The 25,702-nt window shown below is 41.6% G+C and overlaps 1 protein-coding gene across 2 annotated transcripts in view; it reads right to left on the reverse strand.

The window, feature by feature from the left end:
• PXDN (peroxidasin) overlaps positions 1–25,702 on the reverse strand; it is a 2,220,827-nt gene that overhangs the window by 175,396 nt on the left and 2,019,729 nt on the right. For both annotated transcript variants that reach the window (XM_044070259.1, XM_044070249.1), the window contains one exon: positions 21,796–21,916. In XM_044070259.1, the coding sequence (XP_043926194.1) occupies positions 21,796–21,916 (121 nt within the window). The remainder of the gene's footprint in view (positions 1–21,795; positions 21,917–25,702) is intronic.

Raw genomic sequence — 25,702 nt, forward strand, 5'->3', positions numbered from 1 at the left:
AAAGTATTTAGGATTGACAGGTCCAGTATTGGTCTCCAGGCTTTGTCTTTTCTGGGTACTAAGCAAAGTCGTGAGTAAAACCCTTGGCCCTGTTTTTTGAATAGCTCCCATATCCATAAGAGCAGCAATCTGTTTTTGTGCCTCTGCCCATTGGTTTTGTGGCAGTTTTGGCATACATTTTGGTTTTGGAAGCGTGTGGAAGTGGAACCTGTACCCTTGAGAAAATATATTCAACACCCACTGGTCTTGGGTGATCATGTGCCAATTTTTTGAGAAAAGTGCTAGCTTCCCCCCTAGGGGTGCTGTCAACTGGTAAGAGCTTGGCATTTGCAGAGGGAAGTCATTGTGACTGTTTCCTATAAGGTTGTGATTTGTCTTCTCCTCCTTTGGGGGCTGAAGCACCCCATTGTTTAGGTCTGTAGGAGCCTTGGGGCTGAGATGTGCCTCTTGGGCGTCTGTATCTGCCTCTTTGTGGCCTGTCTGACACTGGAAAGGACCAATTTTTTGAAGGCCAGTTTCTGCTAAATCTAGGTGGTTGAACCTGTAAGAAATCTTTCACAGTTTGCATTGACTTTGCTTTATCCTCCATTTTCTTTAACACCTCTTCTGCCTTAACACCAAACAAAGTATCATGCTTTAGTGGAGCATCCAATAATTTTACTTTAACATGGTCAGGTAAACTTTGTTCTTTCAACCAAGCATGTCTTCGAATAAATGAGCCTGTAACTGCGGCTCTACAAGAAGCCTCTAATGAATCAAAACCACATTGCAGAGTATGCTTTCCCACTTGTTCAACTGCATGCAATAAATCCTGCATTTCTTTACTGTCAGGACTTTCTATATTTGTAATCATTTTCTGCTTTAATAATGACATGAGATACTGCTGATATTTAAGCATGTGAAACTGACAGTTTAAAGCTCTTACAGCTAAAGTAGCAGAAATGTAAACTTTTTTCCCCATCTGTCCAGAGCTCTGGAATCCCTATCTGAGGGGACAGGATTTTTGGCAGTGGAAGTTTAACCCCTTTAGGATCCTGAGAAATTGTTTCTGGGTCTGCAGCGGGGTTTTTGTAAAGTAATTTATGAGAGTCAGGGACACTGTAGTACCTGTCTGGCTTTACTGGTGCAGGGGGTAAAGAATCTGGAGACAGACTGGATTCAGAAAAAACATAATCTACAATATCAAGCACAGAGGGGATAGCTAGGGGCCTGTGCTGAGGCAATAAAAGGAAATCTCTGAGCCTTTTCTTGGATTCTGAGTAATCCTGGCTCTCCCAATGGAACTGCTCCCTCATGGTGTGCAGGGTTTCCCCAAAACAGTAATCCTCAGGCGGTGAGGCTGAAGGAATGGACTCTTCAGCATCAGAGTCCTCATAGGGAGGGAGAGAATAGCCCTGGTCAGAAGAAGAATCAGAGGAAATGGAAACCTGATCAGAGGAATCATAATCAGTGTCTTGCCTGGGCCTTTTGTCAGGAGGGGGATGGTGGAAGCCCCTGATTAAAGTAATAAGGTCTTCGGCCATTTTAAGCATCTGTTTCTTTGGCATGGATGACTGTTCTGGAGAATGCTGCACTTGTTTCCTTGTCTTTAATGGTGTTTTTGCTTTGCCTTTGCTGCTGTAGTAGTTTTAATTGTAAGCTGTGAAGGTCTGAAAACACCCTCAGAAGCCAGTGCCTGCTCACCGGCTCCGGACCCATCTGAGGGCATAGTTTCCGTAGGCCCAATACCTTGAGTTTCCACAGGCCTCAGTGTCTCCACATGGCTGTCAGTTACGGCCTGTGACTCTGAGGTAGCGGGTGTCAGGGGCTGCGAAAGCGCCTCACCGAGAACCGGCGACTGGCCTAGAAGAGGCTTCGTTGTCGGTTTTGAACATCGGATGCCTGTCTTTTTCTTCGTCTTTGTGTTTTTTATACATTCCGGTCGTCGGGTGTTCCGACGGCATTATGTAATTAAATCTTCGTCCAAAATAATGTAAAGCAAAATCAAACCGACATTTAATAGTGAGTCTATTTAATCTAGCACAAAACCGACAACTAGTAATGTCGTGGTCAGGGCCTAGGCAAGGAATGCAGTAAGAGTGAAAGTCCTTATGAGGTATTTGCTTCCCACAAGAAATACAACTATAAACTTTTACTGACATCGGTCTGGAGCAAGAAAAAGTTTCCCCAATGGGGTACTTAGCTTTATTGAAGACTTCGGTTCTGAAAGTCAATTTTGAAAATCTCAGGAATCGGCCGACCGGCACTTGTGAACTGCTTTTGCTTCGAGCACTGCACGGCAAGAAAGACTGAAGAAAATGGCGTTGGTTGCAACTTTTATACCCCTGGCGCACTGACGTCACGGAAAAGGCGATAGCAACCGACACCGGACCCAGACTTTGGAACTCGGGCCGACTACGGGTCGCCTGCCAGCAGGATAACCCAAGTGTAATGACTGCAACAGTGAAACACGATGAACATCTGTTTTCCTCTAGGTAATGAGGAAGGTTGAGTGCTATAGTAATTAGTAGCTTGTTTAGTGCTTAAAAGTTCTGAACAAGTGCTAATCACGAATAAGCAAATTCAAGTGCTAAAACTAAGAATCTGTATCTGGACTAAACTAGTTACAGGAAAGGGGGGAGACAAGTGCAAATGCGGGCTTTTAAAATCAGAAAGCTGAGAGAGATGGAAAAACTGCAGAAATGGCCGATAACTACAATTTCTGGGCCAGAACAACTCCTTATGTGGTAGATAGGTTACCTAGTGCTTACCACTCCCACTGATAAGCTAGAAGGCTTCCCTCCAACACAGAAAGCTTGGGGGGGGGCTCAGAAGCTTACATACAGTCCTACACACGGCAGATCTGAATCTGGAGTATACTAGTTATAGGAAAGGTAGAAAAAGGCTTAGATTTTTTTTTATACAGAAAAGTAGTTAAAACAGCAGTAAAAACAATTCAAATGCAGTGCAAGCTAGCACACTTGAGTATGTAGCAATGTTAGACCACACAGTTAAAAAATGCAATTAAATTAAAAATGACTAAAAACAAGTGCAGAATGAGTCTATTAGGTAGAATGAGGTAAAGAGATGGGAGTGGGGGGAGTGTCCCAGATCAAATCTACAGTGGGGACGGGCAACTGCAAAAGCCTCCAAATTTAAACAACAAAAACAGGAATAGGGAGAGTGGGTAGAGGAAAAACAACACCTTCAGCAAAGATCTGAAAAACTATACAGTGAAGCAAAAATAACAGTGCACAACTCTGAAGTCAGCCAGCAATGATATAAAATTAGTCAAGCAACAATTAACAGTACACAACTCTGAAGTGCCAGAAAAATATACTTAGCTCTGTATATCTCCAGATAGTTTGAAGAGCACTCTGTCAGGACACTGGAAGGCTCCAGCAATGATATGCAGGCTGTTACTAACAGGGTCTAATTTTATGCAAGTAATGCTTGAGACAGTCCGATAACACACAGGATGTAAAACCAGTTACACCAACTTAAGACACAGCAGAAATAGAGTGAGGTGGGGAAAAACACCTGCAGCAGAGATCTGAAAAACTATACAGTGAAGCAAAAATAACAGTGCACAACTCTGAAGTCAGCACTCTCTCTGACATGTACGGGAAGTCTATTCTATAGCATGGACAGTCTCTGGGTATGAACCTGTCCCTCCAGCTTGTTCTGTTGATTGTGGTAATGAGGTTGAGGTCTCTGGAGCATGTGGTACAGAGGGATTGGGATGTCTTTAGATGTAGCATTTCTAACAGAGATGGGTTAGACATGCCTTTGTAAGTCAAGCAGAGATTGCCTCTAAGTAGGCGATATGAGGCAGAGAATAGTTGGAGTTTTTTTGAGTCTGTCCATATAGGACAAGTGTTTAAGGCCTAGGATCCTCTTTGTGAGGTACTTTTGTTGACTTTGTTAAATTTGTGGGTAGACTGTAAAACATATGCCCCACTTTATACCATTAATGTTTAGAAAGGCATTAAAGGAAAAAAAAGAATTAACTGTGAGTAAAACAATTTTTGTTCTTCTTATTACTTGTATAAAAACATTTCATGATATAGCTGCACATTATATTTTACAGAAGTACTGTTTTCTATGCAGTCAGATGTACTTTAAATAGGGGATCTTTACAGTGACTCTTGTATATGTTGAAATATATAGTAAACAAGTATTTTTCCTTGGTTGTAAGAATTATAGGCTTTATAGTAGAGCAAGAGAAGAAAGACTGGGCAGAAGCAAGTTTAAGTTAATATACCATGGCCTTAGGTTGCTGGGGTGGGGGGTGGGGAGTAAAAGTGTACTGCTTATATTATATGTAGAATTAACATCATAATTCCCTTGTTAATGCCCTTGGCTTAAGCTATGAAACAGATTTTTGTAAGCAAATAAGCTTGAAAAATAAGACAACATGATGAAAGTCAGGAAAAATGAGAAGTTTATTGTATCTGCAAAGATATTATCTTGCCTTTTTTTTCCATTAGCAAATGCTCTCAGTAAGATACAAAAAGTCTGAAGATGAATAAAGTGGACTAGGTGAATACTATACATTATGTTCTGGGTGAAATTTATGAAGATTCCTTCATGCATCAAGTTCTTAGCTGTTTTTTTCCTCACTGCTGACTACTTTTACATGGAGGCAAGTGTTTGCAGGTGCAAAACATTTAATTGTGAGGGTTCAGAGCATTTTTTGCTGAGGGAAATGTAAAATTTGAAGGCATAACAACAATCAGTTCTATGAAAAATTGAAATTATGGGAAGCAAATAAGAGATACTATCCACAGCAGCCTTAATACTTTAGTGCACAATTCAGTTTTATTTAAAGAGAGTCAGTGCACTTTTTCATAGGTCTGCAAGCTAATGTTTTCTGAAAGCATACATGCTGTTTTTCACAGCTGTTAGAAGAATACAGAAAAGAACAGATAACAATCAGTGTAAGTAGGAACACAGGCTGTAATACCCACTAGCATGGGTAGTAACCTTAACTTTACATTAGGTAATAACTGTGGGTGCAGCTGTCAATTTGGGTCAATTATTCCTTTGTCGAGGGTTAAACTATGTTTGTTGAAAATATGCATAGTTATGTGTGTTAGTTTTACGTTAACGGGGATGAGAGGTTCTGAAAATGAATTTAGTTTTTTTGTTTGAGTTTTCGTTATGCCAGAAAGTCTTGAAAAGGTGACATATGTTCAAAGGGAGATGAAAAGAAACAACTGTATAAAAGATCAGCCTGCCAAACATTAGTGTGTGCATATAAGACAAAATATAGAAATGCACATTAAAAACTGTCATGTATAACAGAACAATAGCTTTTTAACATAATGGCTACTCTACACATATTGCCTTGGAATGTAAATGCCTTACAGGTACAGACAAAAAGGATAGGGCTGTAGAAGACACATATGGAAATAATGTAAATATGACACAGAAAGCATTTCAGTATGGATATTTAGCAGAGTATCAGGAAAGAAAGAAAATTAATAATACTGACTGCTAGAGAAGCACCAATAATGACAGAAGAGGGAAGAAGGCAGCAATGGAAGATTTGTGGTAGTAAGAGGCTACAGGCAAGGGAGGAAGATTATTCTAGCATGCATTTATATTCCACCAAAAACTGCAAACTGCTATTATTGAAGTTAAGAAAATTTGGGGAGAAACAATCAGCTTTCAGCAGTGAGTATTACTTATATCTTATATATATATATATATATATATATATATATATATATATATATATATATATATATATATATATATATATATATATATATATATATATATATATATATATATATATATATATATATATAATATATTTATATGGTCAACTTCTTTGACTCAGTCATGAGAGCTGTGGATGAAGGCAAGGTGGTTCATACAGCCTACTTTGATATGGCCAGGCCTTTGACGCCATTCCCCAATCAGGAATCATAGAAAAACTCACTAAGCTAGGCATCAACCCCTATATCATCAGAATGGTTGCAAACTGGCTCACAGATAGAACCCACAGTGTGAAAGTAGCTGACTCCAAATCAGAATGTCAACCAGTCACGAGTGGAGTCCTACAGGGTTCGGTCCTGGGTCCTCTCCTGTTTGGTATCTACTTCTCTGAAGTCCAGGCCAACACAAAGGGACTCTGGCTGACAAAGTTCGCAGACGATTGCAAGTTGGGAGCCATAATTAACTCCCCAAGTGATGTTGACATCCTACAGCAAGGCCTCACTGAGACCAACGGCTGGTGTCAGAACCATGGACTTAAGTTCAATGCCAAAAAATGTGTTGTTATCCCCTTTGGGAAAAACCTGGCTCCCATGAATTACCACATGGATGGGAGTCCAGTGAATATAGAAGGCGTTATAAGAGATCTGGGAACACAGGTTGACAGCGACCTCTCTTTTGATTACCACATTGCCACTGTGGTCAGAAAGTCCTTCTATGTGGCACATCTCACTACTAAGGGTTTTGCAAGGATAGGGCATCCACTTTCCAGGCCCTGCTGCGAGGTGTCATAGTGCAGAATTTGCTGAGCTGGTGATTGTAGGGGGAGGCAAATAAGTCCACCATCAGGGTCCCCCATTTCTGTGTTAAAAGACTGAAGGTGTTGGGGTCTAATTACCACTCGTTTGGGTCTAGGAGATTTCTGCTTAAGTCGTCTGCCAGAGAGTTTTGTTTGCCTGGCAGGAATTGAGCTTGCAGATGAATATGCATGACCAAAGCCTTGTTCCACAGGGTCATGGCTAGCCTGCAGAGTGGGTAAGAGTGGGTTCCCCCCTGCTTGTTGATGTACCATATCACTGTGGTGTTGTCGGTTTTTATTAGCAGGTGTTCTGGTGACAGTAGGGATCTGAAAGCTGTCAGAGCGTGCTGAACAGCTAGCATCTCTTTTTGGTTGATGTGCAGATGAATTTGGCTTGGGCTCCAGTGGCCCTGAATGCATTTGTCGTCCAGATGTGCCACCCAAGCATAGTCTGATGCATCTGTGGTTAGAGTCTGGGTGGCGTGGAGTTGTGTAAAGGGAAGTCCCTTGTTGTGGTTGCATGCTGCTGCCCACCAAAGAAACTCTGTCCTTACACAAGGTATGACAGGTATGATGATTTCCAGGTCCTGAGAATGTTGGCACCAAAGACTTAAGTACCACTGAAGTTTCCTCATATGCAGTCTGGCATATGGAATTAGTAGAATGCAAGAGACCATGAACCCTGGAGCCTGCAGGATTTTCCTTGTGGACAGCTGGGTTCTGGTGGCCATTTGAGCGAAGTAGCCTGTTAAATAGGCTTGTATTTCTGGAGCAAGGAATGCCATCTGGGATGTTGTAACTAAGCTTGCTCCCAGGAATACAATCTTTTGACTGGGGACTAGTTTTGATTTCTTTTCATTGATAGTGTACCCCAGGGAGGTTAGAAGGTCCTTTACAAATGTCAGTTGCTGCAACAGCTTTTCCTGACTGTATGCCTGAATCAGGCAAAAGTCCTAGTAAGGGTATATTTGAATCTTTCTCTGTCTGCAACAGGCAATGGCTGGAGCCAGGCATTTTGTGAAGACTCTGGGAGCAGTGGATAAGCCAAAGGGAAGTGCAGAGAACTGATAATGCATAGATCCTGCCCTGAACCATAGATATTTCCTGCATGAGTCCCTGATAGGGATGTGCAGATAGGCTTCCTTTAGGTCTAGGGTGGCTAACCAGGCATCTTTGGACAGCATAGGGAGAAGCTGCTGAAGGGTGAGCATTTTGAATTTTGGTACCACCAGGAAGGTGTTTAGAATGGAAAGATCTAAGACTGGGTGCCATGTGCCCTCTTTTCTGGGTACCAGGAAAAGTCTGGAATAAAACCCTTGACCCATCTGTTCTGCAGGAACAGGCTGAATTGCCCTTATGGAGAGCATGGATTGAACTTGGTTTTGTGCCTCTGCCCACTGGTTTGGAGGAAGGTCTGGGAACCCTTTCGGGATTGGCAGCGTGTGGAAATAAAATATGTACCCCTGGGATACTATGTTGAGGACCCATCGGTCTTTGGTGATGGAGGTCCATTTTTTTGCATGGTGGGCAAGTTTTCTCCCTAGGGGCATGAGCAATTGGGCAGAGGTGAGGAATGGAGTTGAGAAGTCATTGTGAACTCTTTCCGTAAGGGGGTGGCTTAGCACTCCCTGTTTTAGAAGTGGAGGTACTCCATTGCTTAGATCTCTGCATACCCTGAGACTATAATCTGGGGGTTCTGTTTCCCCTGGGTCTAGTTTGAGATGGCCTTGAGGGGGTTGGGAAGGACCAATGTTTTGAGGGTCAATGCCTACTGAATGTTGGAGGCTACACTTGCAAAAAACCTTTGACTGTCTGCATAGATGTAGCCTTTTTTAGAACCTCTTCTGCTTTTGTGCCAAACAGATTGTCCTTGCTCTCTCAAAGTATGTAAGGTTCCACCAATAGAAAAATCCTCTGGAGGGGAAGCAGAAGGAATGGATTTCTCTGCAACTGAATCCTCATAAGCAGATAAAAGCATGTCTTCATATTCAGAAATCTCAGAGTCGTCGGACTCCTGGTCAGTTAAAGCTGCTGGGGACAGGTCTCTTTTTCCCTTAGCAGGGGAAGGCTGGCTTCCCCTAATCAGCATGATTAGGTCTTCTGCCATTTTAAGCATTTGAGATTGTGGCAAGAAAGCAGGTGCTTGAGTTTGGGTCGTCGTTTTTTTAGGCATAGCTTGTACTCTTGGCCTTAGAAACTCAGTAGTTTTAGACAAAACTGAAGACATGAAAGAAGTAGTCGGTTTGTGTTGAGTATCGGTAATGCGAAGAACTTCCTTGGAAGCCAGTTCCTGCACAGTTGCTCCGGACTCATCCAAGGTAGAGACATCCACAGGTTTCGTAGTCAAAGAAGAGTATCGCTGCATACCAGACTCTGAACGTGTCTCGGTAGCGACCTACGAAGCCAACGGAGCGGGCATTAGGGGCTGCGATAGCACCTCACTGAGTACCGGCGAACTGGCGACTAGCTGAACGGATGCAGCGTTGGCAGTTTTGGACCTGTGCGGTCTGTCTCTGTCTTTATCCTTACGTTTTTTTGGAAGATCGGTAGAGGGATAGCTTACTGAAGCCATTTCGGAATATGGAGATCGACAGCAAAAGTATTTAGCGACAATAAGGGCCCAACGGTGAACAGTTCGGGTGCTGAACAAAGCACAATACCATACGTTGTGGTCTGGGCCTAAACAGGTGACGCATAAGAATGGAAATCTCGGTGTGGTATTTGCTTACCACAGGAGAGACAATTGTTAACTTTTTCTGACATCGGTTAGAGCAAGAAAAAATGATCCTCAATGGGGTACTTAGCTTTAGAAGGCTTCAGGATTATTCAATTCGGAAACAAAGACTGCTTCTGCTTCGGCTCCTCGGCAAGAAAGACCGATGAAATGGCGTCAGCTGCCTGTTTTTATACCCCTGACGACCTGGAGCGACAGCAACCGACGCAGAAATACTAAGTCTCTGGTATTCGGGCCGAGTGAGGGCTACCTGCAGGCAGATAACCCAAGTGTGATGACTGCAACAGTGAAACACGAAGAACATCTAGTAGTAATGATAGGGGGGAAATGAGGTAAAAATGGTGATGTATAATCAATTTGCAGGGAAGTCTCTAGAAACAGAAGGCATTCCTGTGGAAATCTAGACATTTATGAGAAAGAAAGGGCTAAAGGTCTAGAAGATTTTGTTTAAAAGGAGGGGAAGCACCAGCATCTTAGCAAAAAGTTGTGGTGGTTGTATTACCCAAAGAAGGCAAAGACCTGTCAAACACCAGCTTCATATAGACCCATTTCAATTTTACACCACAGTTAAAAAGTGCTTGTGCCTATATTAGCTAAAAGAATGGCAAATCTGTTGCCAAAATTGATAGATACAGATAAACGTGGTTTTGTGGTGAAGAGGTAAACATTTGACAACATTAATAGAACAATGGTGATCCAAATGGAAGCAGAATGTAAGAAAATACTGCTGTTGATTGTTGGTGTTGATGCAGAAAGAACATTTGACAGAATAAACTAGGATTTTATGAGTATGACAATGGAAGCATTTGCATTTCATGATACAATAATAAGTTTAATTAGATGAATGGATGAGAGATCAGAGGCAAAAATTAAAGATGGTGGGGGGAGGGTTCCTCTCTGATAATTTGTATCTGACCAAAGGAACCAGGCATGGGTGTCCTCTTCCTCTTTATTATATGTGTTATATTTAGAACCATTAGAAAAGAATATAAGGGACTCACAAATTCAAGGATATGATCAGTACAGTGTTCAAGAAAAGCTGAATTTATTTGCAGATGATATTCGTTTGTACATTATAGAACCAGAAAAAGACATCTGAGTGCTGTGGAACATTCTGAGACAGTTCGTTTTTTTTGGGGGGGGGGATACAAAATTAATGAAGGTAAAACAAAAGCTATAGCTATAAAGTATGTAACCACACATGATCTGGTTCAGCAATACCCATACTTATGGGGACATGATACAATGAATTGCTTAGGAATATGGGTTAAAAAGGATTTTGTTATGGCAGCTAAAGATATGTGGCAAGAGACTAAAAAGATAATACAAAATCTGAGAAACTGGAAGCTCTTGCCCATGGATAAGGATAGCAAGACATAATCAGTAAAAATGTTTTTAGTTCCTTTAGTTTTATACGCAGGTCAGGCACAATTTTATCAATTGGAGGAGAAGTTGTGGATAGCAATTAATAAGGAATTGAAGTATTTTATTTGGGAAGGGAAGAGGGCAAGGTTCAAGTGGGATAAGATGATCCCCAATAGAACAAGGAGGTTAAGGATTTCCTGATTTGAAGGGATATTTTAGAGATACACAGTTAAGACCCTTATACATAACATAAGCAGAAAGCTAAAATTCAAATTGGAAAGGGATGATGAAGCAGGGGGGGTAATTCAAAAAATAAGGAAAGAATTGGATTTAGGATGGAGATCCTTAAGTAGACTAACAGTAGTCATGCAGAATACTATAATCATAAAGCAGCAGCAAGTATACTAAGAACTAAACCAACAGAGCAATGAAGAAAGGAGATTCTGATGATAGGGATGACTACAAATAGGGTACAGAGAATAGACAACAAGGAGCTGGAATTTACTGGAGGAAACTTGCAAAGTAACCAAGGTATTGGGACTGAATAGAGAGAGAAAGGTAATAGAATGGAAGAGGAAAAGAAGACATTTGGATTGCAGGCTAGTGACTGCCATCCCTTTCAGGGATTGAAAAAGGGATAGGCGACTCCTAAATAAAAGACCTGCACTGGTTGAGTTTTTCAGTGAATCTAGAACACAGGCTGCTTCTGATAAACGGATAATTAGTGGAGAACATAACATACTGCACAATAACTATAGAAACCAATCAGAAGAGGTCAGAAAAGATTGGGAAGAGAAATTAGATATGCCATTCACAAAGAAACAGTGGGATGACATATGTATGACTCCCACATATGCAACAAAATCTAGAAGATTTAGGATTTTGCCTGGAAGTGTTTGCATACATACTTTTATAACCCAAGCAGACTCCAAAACGTTTTTCCTCAGGTAGATGGCAACTGCTGGAAAAGATAATTTGGAGGATATGTTTTGGGAGTATAATGAGTTGGTAGACTTTAAAAACTCACTAAAGAGTACTCTGTCAGGAATATTGGGTGAGCAAATAAGTGTAACTAAGGAAATGATTTTTTGAGCTGGGATAATGGATCTGAATTGCCTAGACACAGTAAGACCTTGTTAAGTTTAACTCTGGTAGCTGCCAAAAAAGCAATTACAAGAAAATGGAAATCAAAATCTAAGTCAACTACACCTGAAGTAATGAATACTGTAACAAAGATTAAAGAGCAGGAAGATGGATGTTTAGAAAAGAGCGGGAGTAAATTACATACAAAAAATAGAACTCATGGGAACAACACATGCACAAAAATGTTTTGGAGGAGGCATAAGGTTTAAGAGAAGGCAGGAACTGAATAATGCATGCAATGTTGCTTAGATTATATGATATATAGCAAAATATGTGATATGTAATGCTTGCAAATGTGAACTTGTTAATATGGTTTGATTACTTTATATAAATGTAAGTTTGCCTTTGTCACAAGTAATATTTCAATAAAGCTGTCTAAAAAAACAATGATAAAGGAAACCTTCAAACACTGGGTCCAACCAAGTTTTGTTTCGTCGTGGACAGGTTATGCCTACTTAACCTGCTGGACATCTTCGAGAAGGTCGCTAAAGCAACAGACAAGGGTAAAATGGTGCATAGTGGCTACCTTGACCTGGACAAGGTATCTGATACAATACTACACTCTGGCATTGTACACAAACTCACAGAATTAGGTATAAACCTTTATGTCACCCACTTGACAGCCAGATGGCTCTCAGAAAGGACCCAAAAAGTTAGGATAGGTGAATCCACCTCCATAAAGAGGTGACTCACTAGAGCAGTCCATGAAGGCTCTGTACTGGGTCAGCTCCTTTTTGGCATCTTCTTCTCTGAAGCCAAGGTCAAAGGCCTCTTGCTGACAAAGTTTGCAGATGACTGCAAACTATGTGCAGTCATAAATCCCCCCCAAGACACTAATATGCTCCATATTACATGACCATTCCCAGAGCCATGATCTAAAACTCACTGCCATAAAATGCATAGCAGCATCCTTCAGCAAGTCGGCTACCCCTAGAAACTACCTCACTCTGTAATGACAGTGACTGGCTGCTATCGAAAAGCATAGATATCTATGGGATTCCTTGGTAATTCTGATGTGAAGGTATGTGTTCTGGAAGTCTAAACAGCACATCTGATCTCCTCCTGATAAACACATTACGACAGACTGCACCACGGCCTTTCAACATTTCTCCATTACAATGTGCTTGCTTACACTGTTGAGGTCTACAATAAGCCTGAAATTGAGTGTCTTTTTTGGCACTAAAAAGAACATTAAACAGAAACCTTGGCTCCTCTGGTCTGGTGGGACCTTCTGGATAAGTCATTTGTGTAGACAGGCCAGGACCTCCTGCCCTGCTGGTAATCTCTATTTGGGAGGGACATCTAGCAGGAGCTTCAGTTTGGCAGGGCTGTGTTAGGAAGGGGATCTTTTAAACTTCTGATGTTATGCCCCTTATCTGCTTGTCCTGAGAGTTCTTTGACCCTCCACTGAAGAGGAAGAAAAACCTTCTCTTACCTGCATCTACAACAGGGCAGTCGGGAGGCTTCAGTGCTGCTGCTATCTGTAAACTGCCTGTAGCTCATAACTATCAGAGATTTCTCTTATCTCTCCAGTTAATGTTCCTGTTAGCTTGGAAAGGACTAGAACCTTTCCACTTCCTGCCCCCAGTGAGTATACTGAGACCTACACCAGAAGTGCATCTAGTGTTGAGTCCTCTGAGTTTCAGTAAATGATCTCTGGGGAGAATGGGACTTGACTCTCACAGCCAGCATTTTTTTTTCCTGCTCTTTTATGCTTTCAGGTGTCTACGCTCTTCTCATTGAACAGGAGTCCTGTAAAGGGTGAAACTAGGATGCCTCTGTGTCACCAACAAACTCTATCATCCTGACCCACATATGCTAGCACAATGCATAGGCAGCAACTGACACTCTAGCTAAACATTCAGCCATGTTATAAACTATCCTAACCACTGGTCAATTAACATTGGTGGATGTTGCAGACAGCCTTTATCTACTCTTTCTCATCCCAATATGAAAAGGAAAGGAGTAAGGCTGGGAAAGCAAGGCAAGTCCTCTGCCACAAAATGCATTTCATCTGCGAGTTTCCTCCGAAAATATGCCAGGTGGCCCAGAGAGAGCTGAACACCACCAAACATCTTCAAGGATAATGCGGGAGACAGAAAGATGCACTTCTTTAGCCTGTACAAAGTCATGGATTCCATACCAAGTGAAAAGCAGTGCTTAGTGAAGGAGAAAGCCCTCTTCAGGGCTGCTGCAGAAGCTATGTGGACTGGTTTGCAAATTTTAGACTACACTTCCCCATCCCTGGATGGCCTAAAAATGTGGTCTGACATTCTGGGAACTAGGACTACCATGTATGCACTGTTCCAAGTAACGTTAGCAGCATCACTCAGTATGTCCACCCGATGAAACCACACAGTAAATCCTAGTTGAAAACCTGAATTCTTCTTGCAAGCATCTCTGGAGTGAAGAAAAGAGATCTTTAGGTCTCGCCCTTTATTCTTCATTAAACAAAAGAACTCCATGAAACTGGACTCATTTGGGACAGATCCAAGAATAGCTGACTCTGCTCATCATGCAAATCAGTACCAGGGTATTCTAAATGCTTGATCTTAGTCTGGGTATTCTGGACCTCCTTGAGCATCTTGGGGGATCGCGCAGACTCAAACAAAGAGACGGATCGCTTTGGGGCTTAGTTATCTGGTGAAAGCTGCACAGTTTCTTACAAGCGAGCCTGCAGAGTAAATTGTACTGCTGTAGAAAAATCTGCTGGAATAGTGTTCTGCACTATGTTTGCCATCAGAAACACCTGGATTTGTTATATTTACGGCTGAATAGAATGCAGTGGTACTGGGTCCACAGCCAACATACTTACCAGCCCTAACTTCAACAAAGCCGCTTAGACATGATATTGAATGAAAGCCTGGGGAAGTGAAATTGAGAAAGTAAAAGTAATGGCTCATGCCAGAGGTGCAAAGTTGGGGAACACACCTGCAGAGTGATAAAGTCTAGCATCAGAAAAACTCCATGTGTATGGGGCATCATATATTGCAAAAGTGCAGAAATCAGGATCTGTGCATTCAACATTAAGCACCTGGGTTGTGGTGGTGCAGATATCAGGTCTGTTTCTCTTGCACATGGTGATGCAAACTGCTGAACTGTTGCTGGTGGCAGGGGTCTCAGAGGTAGTGGCTTAGGTATGATCAGTAAAAAGATCCATGCCAAAGAAAAACTAGATGACTGGGATGGGATCAAAGACAGCTCTAGCAGTAAATCAAAACTGTCCTGGAACATCTTAGTTCAACCAGTGGGAAAGCAAGCTGCCAGTAGCTTGCTCAGCATCTTCCAAATAACTCTTGCAGCTTCTTGTAGGCAACTTCAAGGGAAAAACTGGCTTGGGGTAATGCTATCCTAGATATCAGTTCCAAATGGAGTCATCAATCATCAAGCATGATTCGGCAACACTAATAGACTCCTGGATGCCCAGAGATTCTTTGCCCATCTCTTGAGTAACTGCGGACTGGGCTTGTATTGGCAACATGTATTTCTGACACAACTCCGGATATAATAAAATCTCTTATAAAAAAAAACTACTGATGATGAACTGCATGACTGAAGTGATTGTATAGCAATAACTTAGGAGACTTGAGATTCAAGGAGCATAATGGGAACAAATGGTCAGAACAACTACCTGAAGAACCTCCAGATGTGGCATGCAGTCCTGCAGGTTTCTGAAATGCACTACTGTATAACAGATCTGTAAAGTTCTAACCACCTATTCAAATGTCCACTAAGAATCAGTAAACTCAGAAAGAAAAATTTCAGAGAGTCATTATGGTGCGTATTATCAGTCTGGAGATGGCTACTGAGGAGTGAAAAACAGAAAACAAGGGCTTGATTCAGTAAACAAGGGGATGCTGCAGCTATAAATGATGAGTTCAGGTACAAGGAGTTATGTTTGCTGTTTCACAAATAAAGGGAAGAATGCAGTCCAGTGTTTCAGGGCAGAGAAAGTAAGCAATGAAAATGAATTTACTTACTTCAGTGAGAAACGCTAGTAGACAGGACACCCACTACTGTTAATACAAGGGCTCCCAGCATTGCTGCAGTGGGAACCTGGATATGTTGAGTGGGTTTGCAAAAACAGAAGTAGACACACAGGTCACACAGATATGCTTCTGTACTATATATCTACATATATATATATATATATAAATATATATATGTATATATATAGACACACACACACACACACACACATATATATATATACATATATATATATATATATATATATATATATATACATATATATATATATATATATATATATATATATATATATATATATATATATATATATATATATATATATATATATACATATATACACACACACATACACACATCACACACACTATATATATATTATATATATATATATATATATATATATATATATATATATATATATATACATATATATATATATATATATATATACACACACACATATATATATATATATATACACACACACATATACATCTTTACATGTGTGTTTGTGTGTGTGTGTGTGTGTTTGGGTTCATGACACACTGCTGAAAAGCATGCTCTCTGAAGTACATTGAAAACTGACCGAATGAAAACAGACTGCAATGGAAAAGGCCTCCCCCTGCATACCCCATATGGGGGACTGTGTCCTCCACAACCCTACTAACTTAACTATAATAACTCTTGAGACTGCACAATACTGGAGAATAGGGAAAATTCCACTCTCTCTGCCATTCAGTTTTCTCTCAAATGTAATGGTCTTACACTCATTCTCATCGATATGCATTAGGGGAAAAATATACATATAATATATACACACACACACACACACACACACACACACACACACACACACACACACACACAGTATATATACATGTAGTACTACATACATATGGTCTCGTCTCAACCATAAGAAAGTTGATGTTTTGAAACTTTGAAATTTAGAAGTAGACCCATACATGTACACGTATATAAATAGACAGATATAAACACACACACACACACACACACACACACACACACACACACACACACACACACACACACACACACATGTGTCAATCACATTCATGCTGTCTAATCTGTACTTTATTAACAGAGTGAGTGGCTGGAGAATTATGTCAACTATTTACATCAATGAATGTTGCAGATGTTGAAAGAAGGAAGATTGGCTGTGTGTGGGTAGAAAACGTATAGGTTTGGGAGTTTAATACTGAAACATTTGGATATTCCAAAAATGTAGATATCAGAGAGTGTGTGTGCAAGTGTCTGTACATTAGGGATAGATAAAGGGCTAGCTAGGAGGTAGATTTAGTGCTGTGCATGTGGCTGTTGTATGTGGTATGTGTTAAAGGCTTTTTTTACTAGTAATGTAACAGAAATTATTTTAAGGTAAGTTGTAGGGTGAAGGTTGGGGTTGGGGCAGGAATAGGAATAGGGTTAGGTTAGGCTTGGCATGCATTCGTAAATTGATGCATAGGGGCAAATCCCCACTGCCCTCCATGCTAATATGTGCTAATCCTCTTACCAAATGTTAAAACTGAATCATTTCAGCTTTGATCCATGGTGTAGAGGGTTGGAGCTCTTACTGCTATCTAAGTGATTGGGATTTGAGTAACAGACATGACATTAGACAAGCCACACAGGAAAGGTGAGGGATGAAGGAGCATGCCCAGATTCCCCCTCTGTGGAGTGGGGGTGGGAGTGGGGGAAAGGAAGGGTTGTAGCACTCAGAGAAAACATAGAGACATATTTCTCAAATGTCCCTGGGCACCCCTGGTTTTGACTCAGATTTTAGCTCTGTCCCTCTTAATCCCTCCTAAAACTGGTGACTTTTGGGGAAAAGGTGGTGAATTACACTTAATAAATATTGACCATAAATAGAGTTATAGACTTGTTTTACTTCAGAAAATGTATGTTAATTCAGATTCTCTTATTCTGTCAATGTCTCAAGCTGAAAGTACTAATATTTTAAAAGTGTCCTTGATTGTACCTGATTATTTCTCGATTTGTCCCTGATTCTGTTGAGACCTGTTCCTCGTTGGTTGACAGGTATGCAATGAGAAGTGTGATTTCTCTGGCTGAGACCAGTGAACCACTTCCTATGTTTGGGGGGTAGGGGGCTGCTTGCCAGTAAGAACCTTTGTGGAAGTGAGTGACACCCAGTATGGTCAAGCTCATTGCGTGCCCCCCTTCTGCTCTGTGAGTCAACTATTTGTGACTTTCTGAATGATGGTCCCTCCCAGTCAATCTTTGCCTCAGTTATGGGAAACAAATGGACCAATTAGCTGGTAGAGGGATGATGATCAACAAACAACAAGGACAAAGAGTACTAATAAACTGAGCAATTCCAATGACAGATCAAACCAGACATTTGGAAGCATCAAAACAACAAGCTATTACGTATGGTGTTGTTAAAAAATTTTTGTATAAAACTCCTCTGACTTCAGCGACTTTAAATTAAGTACATAAAACTGCGGTGGTGGTGCTGCGGTAGCGTTGTCACCTCACAGTAAGACGTTGTCCTGTTCGATTCTCAGCAAACAACGAGGCGGCTGGATATCCAAACCCCCCTCTGCTGATGAGTCAGTGCTCCTCAAGGCCTTTGGGGCTCAGCCCTCCGCCTCTTGGGTGTCTCCGCCCTTCGACGAGCTCCTGGATTTAGTTTGTCGAAGGCGGGAACATCCAGATACCGTGGAACCAGTCCCTTCTCGTCCTAATAAATTTTTGTCTGCCCCACCAGAGAAGGAGTTCCTCACTAAAGGCGTGGCTGTAGATGCCATGGTGGTGGCATCTGCTACACAACAGGACGTGGCAGAGGCTTCAACGTCCGTCCATCCTCCTAATAAGGAGTCTAGGAGCATGGACAGGTACGGGAAGCGCACCCTGACTTCAGCGGCCTTTACTTTAAGGTCTCTGAATTATTTGGCACATTTTACCAGGCTTCAGAGGGATCTGGTCAAGGAGCTGTCAGATTCCTCTCGGTAACCTACCTGAGCAGCTAGCCCAGTCGGTTAGCTCTCAGTTGGCTATCCTTACGTCAATTTCTAACTCATCCATGAGGCTCATTTCCTATGCAGCCGAAGGCGGGTAGAGCGGCAGGCACAGGCGTGGCTCACGGAGACAAGCCTGGCTCCGCTGTGTCAGTTCGGAGGCCTTCAAGTCTTCCTTCACGACGCTCCCTTTGATGGGTCCTCTTTGTTTGGACCTAAGGTTAAAGACACCCTTACCCGCTGTGAGCAAGAGGGAAAAACTTTATCTGCCGTAGGTGCCCGTTATTCCACTCCCTTCGGCCTTATCCCAAGCCTAAAGGACGGGGGAAGATGTGGTTCCGTAAATCACGTAAGTTTTTTCCTCAACAGCAGGAAGATTCCCCTTCCAGAGGCAGAGGACGGGGAAATTTTTCTGGGAGACGCCGTCCCAGAGGCGGCAGAGGGCCCCGCAATTCTGGAGACCGCGAGTCCTTTCGTGGCTCTTCAGCCTCCCACACATCATGAGGGATTGCCCGGCTGTGCTGCTCCGGAGCCAGTCGGGTGCCGTTTTGCCAAGCACCTGAAAGCCTGGGAGTCAATCACTCAGGACAGATGGGTGCTTCGGATCATTGCCGGAGGTTACACCATCCCATTCACATGCTCTCCCCCACCGTCCAAAAAAATCCCGGACCCACCACCCAGTCAAAGGGAAATTGCAGCCGCAGAAGCTTTAAAGCTGCTAGAAAAAGGAGTCATCCAACCGGTCCCCACAGACCAGATCGGATCCGGAAATTACTCCAGGTTCTTTTTAGTGCCAAAAAAGACAGGGGACCTGAGACCAATATTGGATCTCAGCAGACTGAACCAATCCGTCACGAAATCCAAATTCCGAATGGTCACGTTACAATCCATTCTCCCATTGTTGGAGAAGGAGGTTTGGATGTGCTCCATAGACCTCAAGGACGCCTATTATCACATACCGATTCATCAGGCGTCCAGGAGGTATCTGCGCTTCAGCCTGGGAGTCAGTCATTTCCAATTTTGTGCACTGCCCTTTGGTCTCACCACAGCCCCCAGGGTGTTCACCAAGTGTTTGGCGCCTTTAGTGAGGAACTCCTTCTCGGGTGGAGCAGATAAAAATTTATTAGGACGAGAAGGGACTGGTTCCACGGTATCTGGATGTTCCCACGCCCTTCGACAAACTAAATCCAGGAGCTCGTCGAAGGGCGGAGACACCCAAGAGGCGGAGGGCTGAGCCCCAAAGGCCTTGAGGAGCACTGACTCATCAGCAGAGGGGGGTTTGGATATCCAGCCGCCTCGTTGTTTGAGGATCTCTAAGATGTCTGCAAATGAGACATCATCCGAGGACGACTTCGGGGACCCCTCCGCATCATCAAGATCAGTGTCGATGTAATAGACTCGGGGAGTCCACGTGCTTCCTCTTGCACGATCTCTTCCTTGGGGTTCCTCCGAAGACAACTCGAAGAACCCTCAGGAGGAGGGAACCCCAATGGGGGTAACCTCAGGCCCAGGGGCTCCGCTGCCTACGGACAGGGGAACTGCCAAAGACCCAGTCTCCACGCCCAGGGAAGGTGCCGGTAAAACCGGAGAGATGGCCGAAGACTTGGCCAAGGCACTCCTCATAGCTCTGAAAGCCGGACCCCCAGAATCCTGGGAGTGTCCGGTCTCCGGAGCCATGATAGCAGACGGCAATCCCGCAGCCGAAGCACCGAGAGGGAGGCTCGGGACCGAAAGCATAGGCAACTCGGCACGTAAAAATCTACTAATCTAATCTAATCTACTGCCAATCATTAGCAGACCGGAGTTCCGCTGTGGTGACCCCTAACTGGGAAAAGCCAAAAGACACAACAACAACAACAACAACATTCTCTTTTGAATAAGAAATTCAGCATAGGGTTCTCCAAAGATTATTTTTTAAAATAATTTAAAAATAGTCTACAGATGTGTGGTCTATACTTTGGGATGAATCTATAACCACTAAAGACCTGTCAAAGAAGCCACTATAGGGTGCCACATCTTGAAAAGCAACTACAATTTTCAAGTGAGGGAGCCAAGGCCAAACAGGAGTCAGAATTCACCCACATTACAGGTGTGCAGCAATCATGAAGCATGTTGCCCACTTGCTTCTGTGCTATGCATGGAGCTATAAAACAGGCACACTAACTTGTACCACCTTCATCCTACTGACCCCCCCCCCCCAATATGGGTATCCTCATTAAGGAGGGACCCTATTTGTCCCCAAGCAATCAGAACTAATCATCCTCTGAAGTAAACTAGTAAAGTGAGATATTTTGGCAATAAGTCTTAATCATATCTCTGGCAGTTGATGTGTGTCTGCACCATCACAGGGACCTACAATGTCTCCCCTCCAGTCAGCAAGTTATTTCCAAGCATGTAATGAAGAAGTTACCATCATCAGCATGGCAGAGCCAAGTTTATGTTCCCAATGAGAATCTGCATGCCATGTTTCCAACCTCTGTGAAAGTAACCACCTCACTTTCCCATGTTAGGTCAAGTGGCATCATTCCTGTCTAGATCCTTCACTGCAAAGTCTAGTAATCGAACCTGGATCAGCTAGATTCCAGTCAGAGTTATTCCTCTCTGAGCCACTGAGCTGGCTATATACATATAACAAAGAAATACTATTTAATATATCTTAACCAGTGTAAAAAGTGGTAAAAACTGTCACAAAAATACTCTCTATTCCAAAATCACAGCTGGGTGTACAGACAAATGGAAAGAAAACTACGACTCTTCAACTTCACTTTAATTAGTACAAGATGGAGGTTATGATAAAGGATTAAAAAAAAATCTTCCACACAAGTCCCATGCACAGCCATGGAAACATTATACACATTATACAGAAATAATGTGTATTCCAGATATTCTAGCTTGAAAACTATGTCATATATGCAACCATATGAGGAAAACAGAAGTATGTTAGTTATAAAAAGGTTGAAAGCCAGACAGATTTCTATGCGAGGCAGCCAAAACATGCAGGACTTTATCTCCTTATGAAAATAAAAAAATGAAACAGACAAGTGAGACCATAAAAAACTTACCCTGACAATTTATTTTTAATGATGTTCTCAGATGGCTGCTCCTCTTTGAAGCTATATTCAAGTGAACGCTTACCACGGAAATGACCTGAAAGTGCATTGAACTGTCCTCTGGTTCTGCAATCTAAAATAAAACGAATATTACATGATTCGGTGTACAAACAAATGCTTTAGAAAATAAATATGCAACACCAGCACAGTTTACATAACAACTGAAATACTAGATTCGAAGTTGCTAATTTCTGCATTTAGCCCAAGACAAGTTTCTGTCAAAGCACAGTAACCACTAGGTTATGTTTCAAAACTACCTCAGATGGAGCTGCATTGTTGGCATAAACTACAGATAATCATTTAATAGTACCTCTCGTCCATCAAGATTAAACACACCATCATTATTACAGTTACGCTTTGCTTAAAAGAAAGTGTGAGAGAGAGAGAGAAAAAGAGAGCATAACACACAAACTTGTACTCCGGCCAGAAAAAAAGTCTATTTAGGTAACATGATAGCAGTTCAATATACTTATGTTTTTATTCAGAAAGCCATGATCTTTAGAATCAGTCTCATTTTTAACTGTGTACTTTATATATAAAACATGTTTTTGACTGTAGACTCTGAAAAGGAAATTCATGTTAGCCTTAAATATCCAATGATTACCTATTAGCATATATCCACAAACACATGAGCATATCCACAACTAAATGGTTTAAGAACTTGCCTCTCAAATGTTATGATTTAGGCACAGTGCTATGATTTTGGTCCACAGATTTAGCCTTTTTCCTGTTTTTCATAAAGTCAAACCTGTTTATTTAAACATACTTTATTAAATACATAAACTAAGCCTACACAAGGCTTCACTACCCCTAACTATATAGGATTTAGTATATAAAGGCCTTCTATTGTGAAAAATAAGTATGCACTCCTCTTTCTAATAATCTGCTATGACTTTAAAGGCCCTGTTACGATTTTTAACATCTGGAGACTGAAAGGTATATTTATGGCATTTGATGATACACAGTTCAAGCTTTTCTGTCCATATTATATTTAAAAGGCATGAGGAAATGTGCTGTAACACAGTAACTTACACAGCGTATCAGCTTGTAGGTAAAGCTTGCAGACATACTGGCCATTAATTTTTCCATAAAAGAATCTAAAGCACAGTCAGGTGAAGTTTAAACCTTAGAACAGTTATGTCCTTTTGTACTGCTGCTAAAAGATCCTCAGCATATCCACAGATCTTTCAGTAGCATCGCAAAGGGTGTCCAACTAATGAGAAGTTACTTCTACTGTTCAAGATTTAGAATAAATGTTTAAGTATCTACATCCAGATCACAAGAGCTATCACCTTTGTTGAACTGGCTTACATAGAACTCGCCAATATCTAGTTTAAGGTTGCACTTACCATCAGAATCTCCAGTTCATTTAACCAACCAAGCAACCATCCGATAAAACCATAAAGAGTCTTTACATATAGCACGTCTCCTAAACTAAATTCTATTAATATATAAATATACAAAGGCCAAAATGAACAGTGAAGTCTTGGGAGGGGAGAACTATCAAGAGCCTACTTTAAAAAATCTCCTGGGAGGGGCGAATAACCAAGAGCTTACTTTAAAAAAACCTCACTGAAAGCTTTACATGTACGCACCCTCATATTAGTACTCTCATCTGGACATGACTTTTGAATTCAGTCCTGTTGGTAACAAAGACTTCCAAGCATTTTATTACATCATATTTGAGAGGAAGCATACAAACAAAAAGCAGGAGCCTCATTAGAAAGAATGACTTGCATAACAGGACTGCCTATATACGGGGCATCAACAATACCACCAGGTACTGATTTTGAAGAATGCATTACACTCAGCAAATTTCTTTGCTAAATGTTATTTAATGGCATTAGAATAGGGCACTGAGCATCACTGCAAGCAGAAAATAATACAGCCGACCACTTGAGTCGGCTTGCGAGTTTCTCTTCCTATGCCAGCTGTACTGGTTAACTCACAAAGGTTTTTATTAATCTTTGGCCAACATGGGCTATATTGGATGACAGTAAAAGGATTATGGCTGTAGCACTTTTTTTTCTTTTTTTTTTTTTTTTTGGGGGGGGGGGGTCCGGTCAGTGAAAATGTGGATCTGTTAATATAAAGGCAGTGGCTGGAAAGGTAATGAGGAGATACACAGGAGAAAACTGAAACACTTCGACAAGATAGCAGGCTTCAAGAGTCAAACCACCATGGTTTTAACACAGAGAAAATCTTTCAGCTGAACTCAGATTATGACTGGGTAACAAAGTTAGATAAGGGATCAGTAGCACTGGATGTGTTATCTTGCCTTAATAAATTCCTTTGATTTGGTATACCATCATAAGACCACTTGGAAGGTTGAAATCGCTGAAGTAGAACTGAAACTTTGAAACTTTGAGGGGAGGCGGCTATGAAGGAACGCCAATATTGATGAATCAAACTCTTAACACTACAGCCACCAAATCTGCGGGAGGAAGAAAGTTTAAACATATTTTTTATGAGGGGATAAGTTCATCTACATCTAAGCCTCCATAATACCTCTCAATAGCTGAGCATTAAAAATCATAGCACTAGCCTTCATAACAGAAGGTCAGACAGAGCAGAATTTTCTTATTTTTCAGAATGCAACGTCTTTGGATACAAGATGTGATTGATAAGGAATCTCTGTTTTACGTACATACCCTTAAAAAGGTCAAATTAAATACAGGAAATAGGTATATCCAGGAGTTGTAACAACATTTGAGGGCAAAAAATATAACATTATGCCTAAATTATAACAAGAGGTATGTCCCCCATCTCCCATATTTATATATACTGACTCTGTGGCTGCACAACTGCTGGGAAAAGAGCCCTAAAAAGAGTGACAAAATGGCTGACATGGCTGTGATCTTGCACAATGGCTGATATATGTTAAAACCCACTGGGACTTGTAAATTCACAGTTGGTCACACACACACAGATCGACACAGACAGACAGACACACAGACACACACAAACACACGAGAATGCATACAGACATTCAAGAATGGGTATATATCATAATGGATACATTAAGATGTTCAGAGAAGGACTCCTTTAACTCAGGTTTTCCATAAGTTTATTTTAGGAAAAAATTGCAATACTGCAGTCTGGAGAGCAGATAAGCCTTCACATGAGGTCCAGCAAGTACATGAGGTTCTGTCACAGGAAATCAAACTTGCATTGGGTCTCCTATCTTAGATATTACTGTTAGCTTAGCAGGAAAATATCTCAATGAAAGATGAAGACAGTACAGTTGTGTACACTTACCATAAATGTAGATGTTCAAGTGTATTCACTGTTGCAGTCATTACATTTGGGTTATCTGCTTGCAGGTAGTCCTCAGTCAGCCTGATTAACAAAGTCTTGGGTCCTGCGTCGATTGCTGTCCCTTCTTCCATGACGTCAGGTCGTCAGGGGTACAAAACATGCAGCCGATGCCATTTCATCAGTTTTTCTTGCCCCAGATGTCAGGTGCCCCCCTAATGGGAAGCAATTAAATATAAAAGTACAAAGATATACCTCCAACAAAAAAGCAAATACACCAAAAAGGCTTTTAAGCATAGTAAAGGAAAGTAGAGGTATACCCAAAAGAAGTTAGGGGGCTGGAGGGAGGGTAACCAGGACTTCAACAGTGAATGCACTCGAACATCTACATTTATGGTAAGTGTACACAACTGTACTATGTTCTTCGTGTTTCACTGTTGCAGTCATTACATTTGGGTAGAATCCCAAAGCTATGGTTGGGAGGAGGAATTTCGATAGCATTAGGGCCAGCTATAAGGCCCTGCAAGACTGCAGTGGCAAAGCCAGCTCTGGATTTAGAGAAAACTGGCAAATGATAATGCTTGGTGAAAGTATGTATAGAACT

This window comes from Protopterus annectens, chromosome 1.part0, assembly GCF_019279795.1.
Source record: "Protopterus annectens isolate FY-2018-M chromosome 1.part0, PAN1.0, whole genome shotgun sequence".
NCBI classification, from domain to species: domain Eukaryota; kingdom Metazoa; phylum Chordata; order Ceratodontiformes; family Protopteridae; genus Protopterus; species Protopterus annectens.